The sequence below is a fragment of the Actinia tenebrosa genome, unplaced genomic scaffold (assembly GCF_029948245.1).
Source record: "Actinia tenebrosa isolate PJP-AT-01 unplaced genomic scaffold, QUT_ActTen_1.0 PGA_scaffold10__47_contigs__length_13832649, whole genome shotgun sequence".
In the NCBI taxonomy this organism is placed as follows: domain Eukaryota; kingdom Metazoa; phylum Cnidaria; class Anthozoa; order Actiniaria; family Actiniidae; genus Actinia; species Actinia tenebrosa.
This window is the reverse complement of record NW_028292570.1, coordinates 1927514-1942448: the sequence shown is the minus strand read 5'-3', so window position 1 is coordinate 1942448 and position 14935 is coordinate 1927514. Positions and strand designations below refer to the sequence as shown.

Genomic DNA, 14935 nt, shown 5'->3' with positions numbered 1-14935 from the left:
TGGGTATTGTTTATAATTCAGAATTTGGTATAATGTCAGAACAGTCACTGGAATTTGACCAAAGAAAAAAAGGAAACGGTGGTGGCATATCTTTGATAAATAAATAACAATGGTGACTGTGGTCACTCAAACTTTCTAGTATAAGAAGGACACCAAAAAGTCGAAGATTGATAGCGTCCTGGACATGCTTCCAGGCATGATGGACAGCGTCAAATCAGCCGCGACGCCCATAAGAAAGCTGTCGCCAAGTGGCAAAATCTTTCAGATTCTGAATAAGGTATCAGTAGACCTTACTAGTTTCTATTTCCTCTCGGTAAAATTTTGGAATATTATTCCATTTGGTAGCTTAAACTCCTGGCCATCTACATACTTAGGCTGGTTTTTCACGACTAGTCTGTTTATTGAAACCACTGGTCTATTGATAAAGGTCTACTGATACCTTTATACATGTTTCATTTGTTTTTTCGTTTTTCTATTTTTAAGATACGATTTTTTAAGATATTTTTTCCGAACGATATTTTATAGATACAGTTGGCGTATAAAAGACACTTAGTCGAGTATAATTTAAATGAAACTGGACCATAAAGGAAGCTGAAATCGTGCATGTATTGCGTAAGAAAAATTAAAAGCAAAAGAAATTTTGATATTTTGTTACGAAGAAATCAATGTTTAAAACAAAGATCTAGTAGAGTATTTCCATCATATCCGTAAAACTTTTCGTAAGGATTTTTACAAATGAGCTCGAGCTAGATAAAATGTAAATAACAATATCAATACCATAAGATTTTTTATAGCATTGGCGACCATTAGCATTCCATTAGCAACACAAATTAATGGTAAATGAAGAGACAAATTAACAACAATGAATTGGAGGCACTTACAAAATACACAAAACTTTCTTTATAACAGGCATGCGACATTTTTGTTTTGCTTTGCCCCTGGACACCCCATAATGCATTGCGATTGAAGATGATCGCCTTATCGCAAAAGTGCAGGTTGTAAATGGTATTTTGGTATCATTTCACATTCATCTTGCAAATTCATATCCCAAAAACGTCTCTCGCGATGAATAAACCTTTCACCAATTCGCTTGAAATGGAGGCGGTCCTTGATTCTTTTCTTTATCAAGGCCAGCCTCGACTTGAAATCATTTCGTGTTCGTTAAATATCTATTGAATGCTAATCGACTCCATAACTGTAAAACAAGGTAAGTTTTTTATAAGTGCCCCTTAACACAATGGCCGCAGTATCGTCGAAGTAGTCCATATTGTTTTTAATGATTGTTTGGACATGAAAACCGCTAGTAAGAGGAATATACTCATTTCCGCGTGCCTGAATAACAATGCCCGGGTATAAGTGAGACATTTCGGGACACGGGACACATGTCTTATGTGCAAAAGGTCTAGTAGGGACATAGGGTTAAAAGAATGTTATAAAATCACTCTCTCGCGTTCTGATTGGTTGGGGGCGCGTGTTTTATGAGAGCACACAGCATGCGCGCGCAATTTCAGTTTCGAGAAGGCACTCCGCTACGCGTCGTGCTTCTCCTAACAATTCTCTCGTGTTCTGCCAACCCCCGCGTGCTTTGTAACTGCACACAGCACGCGCGCTCGTTTTCTATTTCTTCAGCATTATAGTTATATTGCACTACCAATAAATATGATTTTTTTCATTATTTCTGCACCAAATACTCTAAACTACATTAAAACTTTGATCTAAAAGGTTCACAGAAGTAAACCTAATCATCGGTTGCTTTGAAACATAATTCAAGTTATATTTTAGATTTTTCTTTTAACCTGACTCGCATTTTATAAAAAGCATAAAATATCTATTTTTGATGGTCAACCTGTGTTTTTCCTAACGGTAAGGGGACTAGGTACTAGAAACGTGTTTACTCATAGATATTTAATGTTTAGTGAAAATTAAGGTTTAGAACGCATGTGGCATAATTGTTTTGTCACTGTTATACTCATTTAATAGCTTTCTCCCTTTACCCACATGGTCTATGGAAATGATTTCCGGTCATTTTGACAAAATTACACCCGAGGGAGGAGAGGGGCGGGTCCAATTTTTCACGCCTAAGTTGCACACGTGCTACAAAACATGTACTGCAACCGCGAATGAATACCAAGCTGACGCTACTCAACTTTCTGATTTTTAGTTTCGTCTTCTACTACAAAAAAGTTCGCAACTAGAGAAAGCGAAGATATCGAGACAAATGTCATTCAAAGCTCAAACTTGTGGTGCTAAAAGCCACGTTGCCGCGGCCATCTTGAGAAAAAAATCCCAGCACTTGTATTTAGAGATTAAGTTATTTTCTTCGCTAATTCTGAGTATATTCATACTACTTCATAATATATAATGCCATTGGTTTTTAGATTATTATGTTCGACATATAAATATCAGGATTACGATCAATGTGAATCGTGGCCATAATAAGCCCTGTTCCGGGCCGTTTTAATTTAGACATAATTACATAAAAAAGAAAATTGTTTCACTAGATTATTTTTTGCCAAATTTTTTTGGCTAAAGATTTTTTTTTGATAGCAGGAATCATAGAGAGCGCACATTTAGCTAAATGTAAAAGTATCCTATGAGTTGTCATGCCATATTGATGTGGGCTCAAATCAATAGATAAAGACCAAAAGTTACGCTTGAGGTTCAGTAGCGATGCAAGCACAAGGAAAACAAGCGAGGGCTTACGCAAATATATAGTCTCGAATGCTGAAACGAAGCATTCCATTGCCAGTACCTGACCACAATACTGAAGTAAATCCAGTTTCAACCTACGGCTATATTTCAACTTCAAAGACTCTCTCTGATTTTCATAAGCACTACGGGATTTACACAGACCGAGAAATGGTCGTTCACTAGACCAGAGCTCTGTTGCGCTTCCTCCTGCGCATGCGCAGCGAGAACAGGGTCCTGGGTATAGTTTTGGTTTCCACCAAGTAAAGGACTGAAAGAAGTGCCAGCTCTGGGAACAAAAATTAGTCGTGCGTGTTGCCAAGCCTTAAATGCGCATGCAACTTTAGTGAAAACTAGGCAACCAGCAATATCTTATTATTATTATAATTAAATCTAAACACTTATAAAAAGGACTTAACTCTGGAAGGAAAGTTAAGGCATTTTCTGCAAATCCTCAAATTGTTTTTTCCTTCTTTTGAAAAGACTGGCTTCAGGTGCGCCGGCGATGATCCAAGTTGTATACAGCGGTATGACTTGACAACATTTTCATGACAGCAACCGCATTTGATAGGAGACTGGGCCCAACGTGTTGAGTAATTGTGATTGGTCACTGACATTTCTAATTGGGAAAAAATGAAAAATAAGACTAAAGCTTAGGTTTTTGAACATGAGAACATGATGATTTGTCAAGTTTGTCCCAAACGGAAATGGGGATTCTATTCATTTCAAAATAGGTTGGTAAAGGTTTTGTCGCTGCTGTTTTTGGCAAGCTTGAAACGCACTATAGCAAATGCGAATCCAATCAGCGAAAGGTTACATCAACTTTGGTATTTTTCGTATTTTTGCAAACTTTGTCTGCACACTTCCTCGCGGTATTGATTTTCGTCTGTCCTGGCATTATTTAACATAAATATAATTTATTTCAAGCTTGGTATGCACAAAAACCTTCACCATATCGAGGAGAATCTTGAACTCACCAGTTTTCTTGTCATTCTCCACGTTCTTCGCTTCCGCACTGCGAGCTCTTTTAATTTCTTTCTTGTCGCCATCAACGCTACCAGCAGTACTCGACGTTTCACTCTCAGAGTCTTTTCTCTTCATGCCTCGTCCTTTACGAGTCGACCTCTTCAAAGTAACAACCTCGACCTTTTCATTTGGTTTTTCTTCGCTCTGTTTTTCGTTTATTTTTTCCTCGTTTTGCTTCGTGTTTGGTTTTTCGTCTGTTTGTTTTGTGGACTCGGATTCAAGTTCACCAGTTTCCTTTTTCTTCTTCGTTGCTGGGATTTTTAGCTCAGGTTCTTTCTTCGTCTTCTCAGGTGGAATGATATTTTTTTCCCTTCTTGGACTTGACCTAACGGGTTCAATCAAGGGCTTAGAACTAGTCATTAGCGGCTTTGCTGTTTTTCCTTTAACTTTTGAGTCACTGCAAGTCAACATTTACTTTTCGCGGCACAGTTCCTTTCTCAGGAGGGTTTTCTTTTGTCACTTCTGTTTTACTTTTAGCCTTCAAATCTTTGTCTTTTATAACGGTCTCTTTCTCCTTTTCCTTCGATTTTTCATTTTCTGTCTTAGCTTGACTAGAATCTTTCTCTTTCTCGGTCACAGTTTCTGCGACTTTCTTGCTTTCTTCTGTCTTCTTGTTGTCTTCCGGAATTTTACTCGCGTCGACTCTTTTTGCTGTTTCTTTTGTTTGCTTTTGTTCTGTCTTTTTCTCGCCGTCTTCCTCTTTCTTACTAGTTTTTGACTGAGCGGCTTTCTTTAATCCTATCATAGAGTGCATTGGTTGGGTCCCAAAGTCGACACTGCCAGAGCTCCCGCCAGTTTTCTCCTTGTCCAGAGAAAGAGGAGCCTTCAAATGCACCAACATAACAGGGCCAAGCTGTTGCACATTCGAAGCCGTTTTAACGTCTACATCTGTGCTTTGTGCAGCTTTCTGGTTGCTTGTCTTTGGTTTATTGGAGTCAGATTTTATCTCATTGCTAGCAGGCTTCCCAATTGGCGGGAAAATGGTCTTAATGATATTATTTGACGTGCTTTCCACTTTGCCGTTCTTAATCGACACCTGTACAACCGTTGTATCTTTCTTCGGCGACAGATGTAAGACTGATGATTCAACTTTTTTCATTTCCTTTTCCACAGATTTGGCCTTGGTTTCATCTTTTGTCGACTTTTGACCGGTTTTATCTTTCGTCTGCGTAGAGATCTCGTTCTTTGAAGCTTTTGCTTCTGTTCTAGACGCTTTCTTTGCGTTCTTAATCTTCTGTTTTATGAGCTTGGCTTGCAATATTTTTACTTTGTTCTTGACGGCTTTAGAAGGTTGTTCGTCTCCCTTTGGCTTCTTGTACGGGACGCATCTTCGGCAGACTTTCATGACTTTAACGTCACCAGTGAAGTAAGATTTGATCTTTTCGGGGGCGTTTTCTTTTCGATAACAGCTGTATGACTATTGGTGACGAGGGTTTTGCATATGGAGCAGATTATCCCACAGGTCCTGGTAGGCTGACTTGAGTTATTTTCTGGAAATTAAAAAAAATATTAACAAATTAAGAAAAAGAAGTAAGGAAATGGATGTAAGGAAAAATAAGGAAAGGAAGCAGGGAGCAATCCAGCAGGCAGGCAAGAAGTACGAGGCATATATAGCGATGAATGGTAACGACTGAATCTCACAAAACCTACCAGCAGAGGCACTTGGAACCTTCTTCGTCACCATACTATTATTCTTAATCAAATTCTTGATGGCAGCTTTAGCCACGGAGTCATTCTTAACCTTTGGTAGATTTTCCAGAACAGGTTTAGGCGGCCTGTTGTACGACTTGGCAGTCTTTGCAGCAGGAAGGGCGTACGCATGATCAAGCAACGTCAACTTATAGTTTATCGTTCGTATTTCGCTTTTCAATTCACCATTAGTGCTCGGTAAAGCGCCATCTTTATCATCCTTTTCCACAGTTTTCTCTTCTGGTACCTTGTTATTCGTCTTTATCAAAGTCATATCTTTATTGACCTCGGGTTTTCCATCAGCTTCGATGGTTTTATTTTGTCCTAACTCTCCATATATTGTAAGATGGTTCGGGAAGATTTGGTAGGTATTCCTGGACGGACGAACAACTGTGACTATGCCTGTACCGGACGGGTTTTCTGCTTCATTTTTGAACTTCTTGGCAGAAATTGGTTCTTTCTTTATGGCTTTTAGAGAGACATTTTCATCGCCGTCACTAAGATAATCGTCATCAAACGTTTCGTCACAAATGAGATCCTCTTATGGTCTTTTTAGACTTCGACCGATATCGCGAAAGATGTATTTTAGACCTTGCGTCCTTCGACCTTGTGTCGTTCCAAGAGGGCTCCTCAAATGGGTGTTCTCTTCAGTTTGGGATTTTAAAAGAAGTAGAGCCAGGTTTTGTCGACATCGTTCTTTGGAGCTAAAACATCGTTTGCAGACTCGGAATCTTTCTGTGTCTGGGTCGAAGAATATTTTCAGGTGCATTGGCGCGCTGCTTCGGCTAATGTAACGATAGGACTTGAAGACACGAAGGCCACAAACGCCACATCTCATGGGCTCCACTGGGCCACTTTCTATAAAGATAAAAGAGACAAACAAAATGACTTAAGATACATGGTAAATTCAAAGATAAAACACGACAATGTTTGAGCAGTTACATATGTGCATTTTACAGGAATTTAAAAAAAACTTAAACGTACGAACGAACGAACGAACGAACGAACGAACGAACGAACGAACGAACGAACGGATAACGAGCGAACGAACAAACAAAGAAAGCAAAAAAATTATTATTTAAAAATTTGATGACAAAAAATGGAATTATTGCTGTTACGCCATTTTATGCAAGAGAGAATAATACTTAATATATGTATTTTGTAAGAAAAACTGTCATGCGTAAAAAGTTTTCGCCAAGGAAGAAGGAAAAGGCGGTTGGTCGACCAAAGAACAAAAGACACTAATAAACGTAATTTTGCAAACGGAAATTGCTTACTATCAATCACGTGACTTTTTGGAGTTGACTGGGGGGCAAACAAGCGGTTGACTGGGGGGCAACTAGCGGGTGCTAAATCAAAACATATCAAAATAAGTCCTCAAACTATTGTATTTGACTATTTTCACGACATCAAACCAGAAAACAAGAGATCAAAACAACCTCCAGGATTCTACAAGCCATCAAAACAGAACTATTACCGGAAGTGACGTCTATTGATAGCAACCCATATAATCAGTAAACATATTATAAAATAATTGGTGAATTAGTTAAATTACTAAGGAAAATCCTTTCGTACTGTGAAAATTTTGAATGCGTAGCTGACATTTTTAGGAATCTTGCCACAAGACAATGACGGTGGCAGTTTGACCGAAGCTGAAGTGATCAACTTTGGTCGGTATTTTGCCAGTGAGCTGAAAAAGAAAAACATCCCTTGGTCTCTAAACGTACTCGACCGGTATTACGACACCAAGAATAGTCGATGGTTGACAGGCATACAGCATGTCAAAGGACAACCACTGGACATGTCACGGGCTTTCAAACAACGATTCTTGGAAATTGCTCGTTGTTCTAAAAATAAGATTATGCTAGCTCCAGGAATTTCGCGGTGCCCTCGAGAGTGTCATTACTCCAGCTTCTCGATGTCAGTTTTAGATTACAAATACGAGTTTTTTGCGCTTAGTACTGTTAACCTTGTTGGAAATATGTTTTTCCCGTCAGACATTTCAATTTATCAACATAAAAACTGATCTCACTGAATTGCCATTTGTCGCAATATCCAGTTTTTAAAAAAAAATTCTACTACCATAGCAAAGAATGTACAATTAATGTTTAGTATATAGCTTCACATTTTCCCTTTCGTTTAACCTCAAGGAAAAATTCCCTAATTCATGCATCAGTGCAGTATTCTTCAGCAGAATTTAGTCGCAAAAGGTTAACTCGACCTAAGCCCCAAACAGGTTATACAAGAAGGGATGGCAAACAGACAAGAATTCGCCACTTTCTTAGCTTTTCAGTGCATTTCTTGTTACAGATTTCAAGAAATCCAATCGAAAGTATAGATCATGATAACTTACAGTACAAGTTCCACTAAAAGTAAGGCAATGATATAGAAACTGAAAGAGTTTGCTGACCTTAGCTAAAAGTTTTTGGGATTGATTTTAACAACATTTAAATAATTTTTTTGCTTCAATGTTGGCCGATAAGAATTATCCAAGATGGCATCCCGGCTTTATTTTTGAACTAAATTTTGTTTACACATTCAGATTTTCCTTTCTTTTTAGAATTACTAGGCAATTATATCGTCATATTTAGTCGTATTTTTAACTGGAATTTCATTTTCTTCAGATGTTCCGAGATTTTGTTGTAGCATTCGAATAGCGCAGCGCACTGATCCTAAAAATAGCTTAAAGATTCGGACAAACATTGCATTCTGCTTAAACGCTACTGAGGATTATACGAACCGATTTTATTATTTTTACTTATACGGTTACGATAATAACCCATGTAAACTAAGATCAACTGCGATCGGCTGTGAAAATTATCTGCTGAAAGTAAACTTGTAAGTTTGTTTGTCCGAATTTCGCCTTTGTGTTCGTTTTTATGACGTCACGGCTGCGCTGCGCTATTGAACACTGACATTTTTTTCCGGTATCTTGGAAACCGGACGACTTTTATATTACATACATGAAAAGGAACATTTAGCCACAAAAGTAAACTATTTCAAATAGAAAGAAAGAAGCAATCGCAGTGATATATACTTTTTCTCAAAAACGAGAACATAAATAACTATCTGATGATGAGTGAAAGATTTTGTTAGCATCACTCGCGGCCGGCATTGAGATATGAACCGAACTTTACCGAACTTACCCGAACCTTACCGAATACAAGAAATATAAAATCAAACTATCCTGCTTATTGAAGTTATCAAAACGTAGTTTCTATGATTCCAAGTTTGAATCAGCTAAAGGAAACCTAAGAGCCACTTGGAAACTTCTAAATGAAGTTATTAACAAGAAAAAAAAAAACCCAAAAATGCCAACAACTTTTTCTCACAATGGAAATGAAATAAAGGATCCTTTGACTATTGCAAATAAGTTTTGTGAATTTTTCACAAATATTGGGCCAAGCCTTGCCAAAAAACTGCCACACTCAAATATCTTACCTGAACAATATCTTAGTAATAGGATTAGTGAAACAATCTTTTTAACTCCAGTCACAGAAGATGAAATCACACTTCTCTCTGTTGGCTTTAAGATAGGTAAAGCAACTGGGTTTGATGGAGTCAACATTAAAGACATCAAAGCTAATATTCAATATCTATCTGGCTAAACCACTGTCACATGTTATAAATCTATCTATTTCCACTGGCATTGTTCCTAATAGTTCTAAACTTGCCAGGGTGATTCCTATATATAAAAGTGGTTGTTCTTCTGAATTTAGTAACTATAGACCAATTTCTATACTCCCTGTCTTTTCAAAATTCTTTGAGAAGGTTATTTTTGATAGGTTAGTTGCTTTTATAACCAAGCATAACATACTTTATGAACATCAATATGGCTTTCGATCCAGTTATTCGACCAACTTAGCTATTATTCAAATGGTTAACCACATTTCTTCATCAATTGATAATAAGGAACTTTCCACAGGTGTATTCCTGGACCTGTCAAAAGCTTTTGATACAGTAATTCACAACATACTTGTAAAAAAATTAGAATATTATGGCATTAGAGGCTTAGCTTTGAACTGGATTACCAGTTATTTAACAGATAGAAAGCAATATGTTGAAATCGAAAATAATTTATCTACCCAGATGACGATTAACTGCGGTATTCCTCAAGGAAGTATTCTAGGACCTTTATTATTTATTATTTATGTCAACGACATAGCGAACTCTTCAGATCTACTGAAATTTATATTATTTGCCGATGATACTAATGTATTTTATTCTGGTAAAAATGTGAATAATTTAAATTATATCTTGAACTCTGAGCTTGACAAAGTTTCGACATGGCTAATCGTGAACACACTTACTATAAATATCAAGAAAACTAACTATATTCTATTTAGGCCAAGACAGAGGACATTGAATAGCAATAATCTGACTTTAAAAATTAATAATGTATTAATTGAACGTAAACAAAACACCAAATTCTTAGGTGTCATAATTGACGAACACTTAAGCTGGAAAGATCACATTTGTACTGTTGCTGGGAAAATATCTAAATCTATAGGAATTATATCTAAATCTCAGTTCTTTATTTCACAAAAATCTCTTCTTATGCTTTATTATTCTTTGGTTTACCCTTATCTTTATTATGGCAATATCATATGGTGCTCTACCTATGAAAGTAATTTAAATCGTTTAAAAATACTTCAAAAACGCGTAATCAGGATTATTACTAACTCTAGATATGATGCTCACACTTCTCCCTTATTTTTTCAATATAACTTATTAAAACTGCAAGATATTCACTCTCTTCAGTTAGGGCTATTTATATATTCAATAGAAAATAAGATTTTGCCTAACTCCTTTCAAAACAAATTTGTAAAAAACTCCCACATCCACAATTATCCAACTTTCTGTAGAACCAATATCAAACAATTCACAGTAATAAGTCAAGGGCCAAAACTGTGGAACATGCTACCCAACCATATTAGGTCAGCAAGTTCAAAATCTATTTTCAAAATTACACTAAAAAAGCATCTCATCAGCTGTTATGTCAACACTGATCTTTATGTGCTTATTAATTTAACCTATCAATTGAGTTTAATATCTGTATTTAAAAAAAAAATTAAATTGTAAATGAACTCTTTATAATTACTGCTCATTGTAAATTAATACTTTCTAACTTTAACTTCATGTGCATATGTATGTACTGATATGTATTTATTTCTATATATTCATTTTTATATATGACAATATACACCTTCATGCTTCATCAAATAATTATATCTAAATTACCCAAGCTTATATAAGACACCTCAAGAATATAAGCCTGTGGTTTCTTCTTTAGGTGTCTTCCTTCTGGATATATATACATTCAATTATAAAATCTGCAATCACTATTTCTTTTATTACATATTTGTACAATTATTGTTAATAGAATTTTGAATACTTGTTACTATATTTCCAGAAAGGTAGATTGAATAAACTGATTGATTGATTGATTGATAACTTATTAGACTTATAAGAAGACGAAAAATAAGGTTATAGTTACCTCTTTATTAGCCGTACCGACTGGCTTTCTTTTTAGACTGTTTTCTACCACAAAATGCATGCTCCCATTCAAACACGGGGTCAAGCACGAGGTCAACAGGTTTGATAGCTACAGAACTATTTACTTCTACCCTCGTAAAACGAATACAGTAAAACCCCGCGTGTAAGAACCTCGATTTTTATTTTCTTGTAAATAATAAAATACAGAGTACTGTATTTTATTATTTACAAGAAAATAAAACAGATTGACTTTATATTTGGGAATTAAGAACCTACTTTGACATTTCAGCCTGAAATGGTTCTTATGTGAAGGGTGCTTAAAATGAAAATTTCAGCCTGACAGGTTCTTAAACTTTAGGTTCTTATATGCGGGGTTTTACTGTATTATACGTTTTTTATTTGTTATTTTTGCTTCGAGGAAGTTATTTATGACCATAATCTTTAAATAAAATCAGTTTGATAATATTGCATTTTTAATTTTTCCTCAGATAACTTAGAATGACTTTACTAACACCACATTATAATCCGTCAATGGAATGTGAGACCGTTTCGATGACGCTTGATGATGATTTGATGTTTGAGACTGACAGAAGGCCAAACCAGAAACTGAAGAAAATTCATGATTTTGATACCCAAAGCCATGCTTATGGCCTAAAACCCAGCGATGACCGGGAAAACAAAGTCCTTAGCAATGAATTAGAAAATCGCAAACAAGAAATCACTAACCTTAAGAAAGAATTATCAGATCTGACGAATGGAATAAAAGAACTTAAGGCGAAAAAAGAAGCGCTGAGCAAAACTCTTGACGAAAGAGAGACTAGGCTAGATTCTTTGGAAGAAGCGGTTGAACAAAACAAAATAAAGCTGGAGAAAGAAATAAAGGAATTTAGTGAAAACCATGCCAAAATCATCCAAGAATTAGATAAAGAGTTTAAGAGAGAAATAGAAGAAGCCAATCGTAATTTTGATAAAGAAATCATAGAAATCAATAAAGTAAATAAGCAACTCAACCAAGAAATAACAACGTTGACAGACGAAAGTGTTGGTATGAAAAATGAGTTGAAGGAATTTGAAGCAGCCCAGGGCAGGTTTTGCCAGGATATAAATTATTGCCAGTCTTATATTGGGCAAGTATGTTTGATTCTACAGGCCATCATGTACCACATCGTGCTGCCTGACCAGTTCGCTGAAGATTACCCTTACAAAGTAAAAGACATTGAAGAAGATATTAACGATGAATACTTGCTCGATGACCACGAAAGACAAAAAGCTTTGAAAAGGTGGGTGGATTTGAAGGAAAAGATTTGTTGGGAACCTTCTATTGAGAAAGCGTTGAAAATGTTACAGAGAGGGAAACTATATGGCCAATCCAGAAGGCCTGACGGTTGAAGAAGCAGAAAGGGTTGCCGAAGAGCTGAACAAACAAGGTAGATTAAGAGGAAGAACTTCATACGAAAAAGTCAAAAAAAAAAATCAATATGTGGAAAATATCAGCAGCAGGTAGGGGGACTCGCGGCCACCCCCCGGAATCACATGGGTATTCCCCGCGCTCACGTCAATACGCCGGCCGCGGGTATTACCCGTAAGGTCGCTATGGGTATTGCCTGCGTAATTCAATTTGAAAAGCTCTCTACGGGTTTTATCGGTGCCCCGCGTTACTAAGTTAAAATATTTGTCTTATATACGATGCATGAATGTAAAGAGTTTGTTTATGACTTCTGTGTAAAGTGCTTGAAACCCAAGTTTGTACCCCAACCACCAAGGAAGCTTGTTTGTTGTGGCAAAAAAATGCAAATAGGAAACGACACGTCAGCACAGTGTTACGAGTGTGGTAAAAACATTCACAATGCCGTACCAAATGCTACCAGAGAGCAGTATTACGCCAATGGAGGTCGTAAGAAAACACCTTATAAGAGAATAAAATACTTTAGGGACTGGATGAGTCATATCCAAGGTTATCGGCCGGTATATTTAGACAACAAAGTAAAGAAGAAAATCATAGACCATTTAGAAGAGCCAACCCCGCAAAGCTTAAGGAAAACGCTGAAAAGACTAAAGCTGGGGAAATATGACAAAGCTATTCCCTATCTTTTGTCTGAAATTACCGGTAAGTCTATTCCCGAGGTTTCTGATATGACAAGAGCTGAGTGGATGTTCTGTCGGCTGGATAAGGATATTCCTTATTACCCTGACGTAATTTACGAAATATTTTACAAAATAGACCCCAACCACCCCCTGTTAGGATGGATTCCAAGAAAATAAAAATGCAAAACTGGCGTTTGTTTTGCCAGAAACCCCACTGGGGAATACATCGCGCAGAACGCCAAGCTATCCCCAGTGGGGTTTTTTGCATATATCTTTCTTACGACCCACCAGAGGGTGAACTCCGGACAGCGTCCAGAGACACCCCCTGACTTTTCCAACTTTTCCTCGCGAAACCCCCCATCGCGGGGTTGAATCGCACTTTCTATCTTTTCTTTTCCACCCCTCCCCCCACGGTTGCTGTGAGTGGTGGAGGCTTTTTTTTTCACTCACAGCAACCGGTCCAAATGTGTCTGCAGCGAGGCTTGAACTCGGGACTCTGGGCCTCCCCAGATCCAAAGTCCACGATCACAAGCGAACGCCAGACACACAGGACGCTTACGTATGTGAAAATTATTATATTTATGTCTTGCACTCTAATTTGCATATTTTCTAGACTGTCGTTCAATATGTAAATGAAATCCTGTCACGCTCTTTTCAAAGCAGATGTTTACTGAGCGAGTTTTCTTTGAAGCTCCTCTTTTGCTTCTTGGTAGATCTTTTTGCGAGATTCCTCGGAAAGATCTTTTACGACTGTTTTTTTGTTCCTTATGTCCGTCTTTAATTTCTCGTACTTTTCCTCTTCGGCCAGAATAAGCGAGAATTCTACGTCGTCTATCTTTCTGTCACGCAATGCCTTTGAGACAAGGTCGGTAATAGTATTTACTTTAGCCCTTGACAGAGCTATTGTCGTGTCATGCTTGGATATTTTGCTTGACAACTGTTTCATAATGCCCGTGGCAACAGCCGAAATGATACCACAGGCTGCCCCAACGCCGGCCAAAGGAACCCCAACAATTATTCCCGGTCCAGTAAGCGAAGTAGCAACGCCGGAGCCCGTCAACACAACGGATATGGATCCTGAAGTTATCGCAATCTTATGTAGCGTACTCCGGGCTCTAACGTATTTCTTCCTAACTTTTTCGTAGTGTTTTGTCTGTCCTTCCAAGTAAGCCAGGATTAAATTTGCTTTATTGAGCCTGAAATTTTCTGCGTTTAGTTCGTTAGGACCCTCCTTGGGAACATCTGGGTACAACTGAGGTGCTGATGGTATAACATCCATTATATATAGTATGTACGACGCTTTTGGGAATGACATTGAGGAGCAGCCGCATTATGACAACCGGGATTACTGGAATTGGAGAGCATTTAGGAAGATGTTTCCACGCGCAAACCCCAGTAAGTTCGAAAGAAGACCCGACGGGATTTACTTCAACGGCTCCAGGATGTATAGCAATGCAGACCTGGAGCCAAAGAAGGAGGTACCCAAGCATGAGAAGAGGAGAGAGGTGCAGCATTTGTCAATAAAGAAAGAGGCGCAGCCTAATTTTCCAAGGAGTCTGTTAATGACCAACCAGGATTACCCATTTTACGATGCCGAAGGCGGTGTCAATAACTTCGATAAGATGGTAACGCATTTGCAGATTCCAGTGGGTAAGCAAACGTTTGACGTAGTAGTGAGGAATATCTTTAAGGATTTTCACCTGACGCACACTACGGGAAAAGAAGCTAGGGAATGGCTAAAGGGGTCTAACTTTAGGTATTGGCCGCAGCAGTTGAACTTTGCGATTTGGGCGGCCATGAAGGGCTGCGGGGTTGCCGCGGATATGTTCAACATTGCTTTCCTAAGGTTCCACGTTGCCTTTACTATGCGGCGCATATTGAAGGAGCTTAGCGTACCGCTGCCGGGGGAAAAGCCATTCAATAGAATGAATAACCACTACGATTCCGCTGC

At 37.8% G+C, this 14935-nt stretch overlaps 1 protein-coding gene and 1 pseudogene across 1 annotated transcript; one reads left to right on the top strand and one right to left on the bottom strand.

The window, feature by feature from the left end:
- Positions 1–3054: 3054 nt before the first annotated feature.
- LOC148912737 (uncharacterized) lies at positions 3055–8980 on the bottom strand (annotated as a pseudogene).
- Positions 8981–11391: 2411 nt separating this feature from the next.
- Positions 11392–12385, top strand: LOC148912736 (uncharacterized). The gene has a single exon (XM_089026716.1). It carries the CDS (start codon positions 11398–11400, stop codon positions 12286–12288), a length of 891 nt encoding a protein of 296 aa, XP_088882842.1. The 5' UTR covers positions 11392–11397; the 3' UTR covers positions 12289–12385.
- Positions 12386–14935: the final 2550 nt, after the last annotated feature.

Bases quoted from the DNA above. Each gene is read 5' to 3' on its own strand.
- LOC148912736 (XM_089026716.1), top strand. From the start codon at position 11,398: ATGACTTTACTAACACCACATTATAATCCGTCAATGGAATGTGAGACC.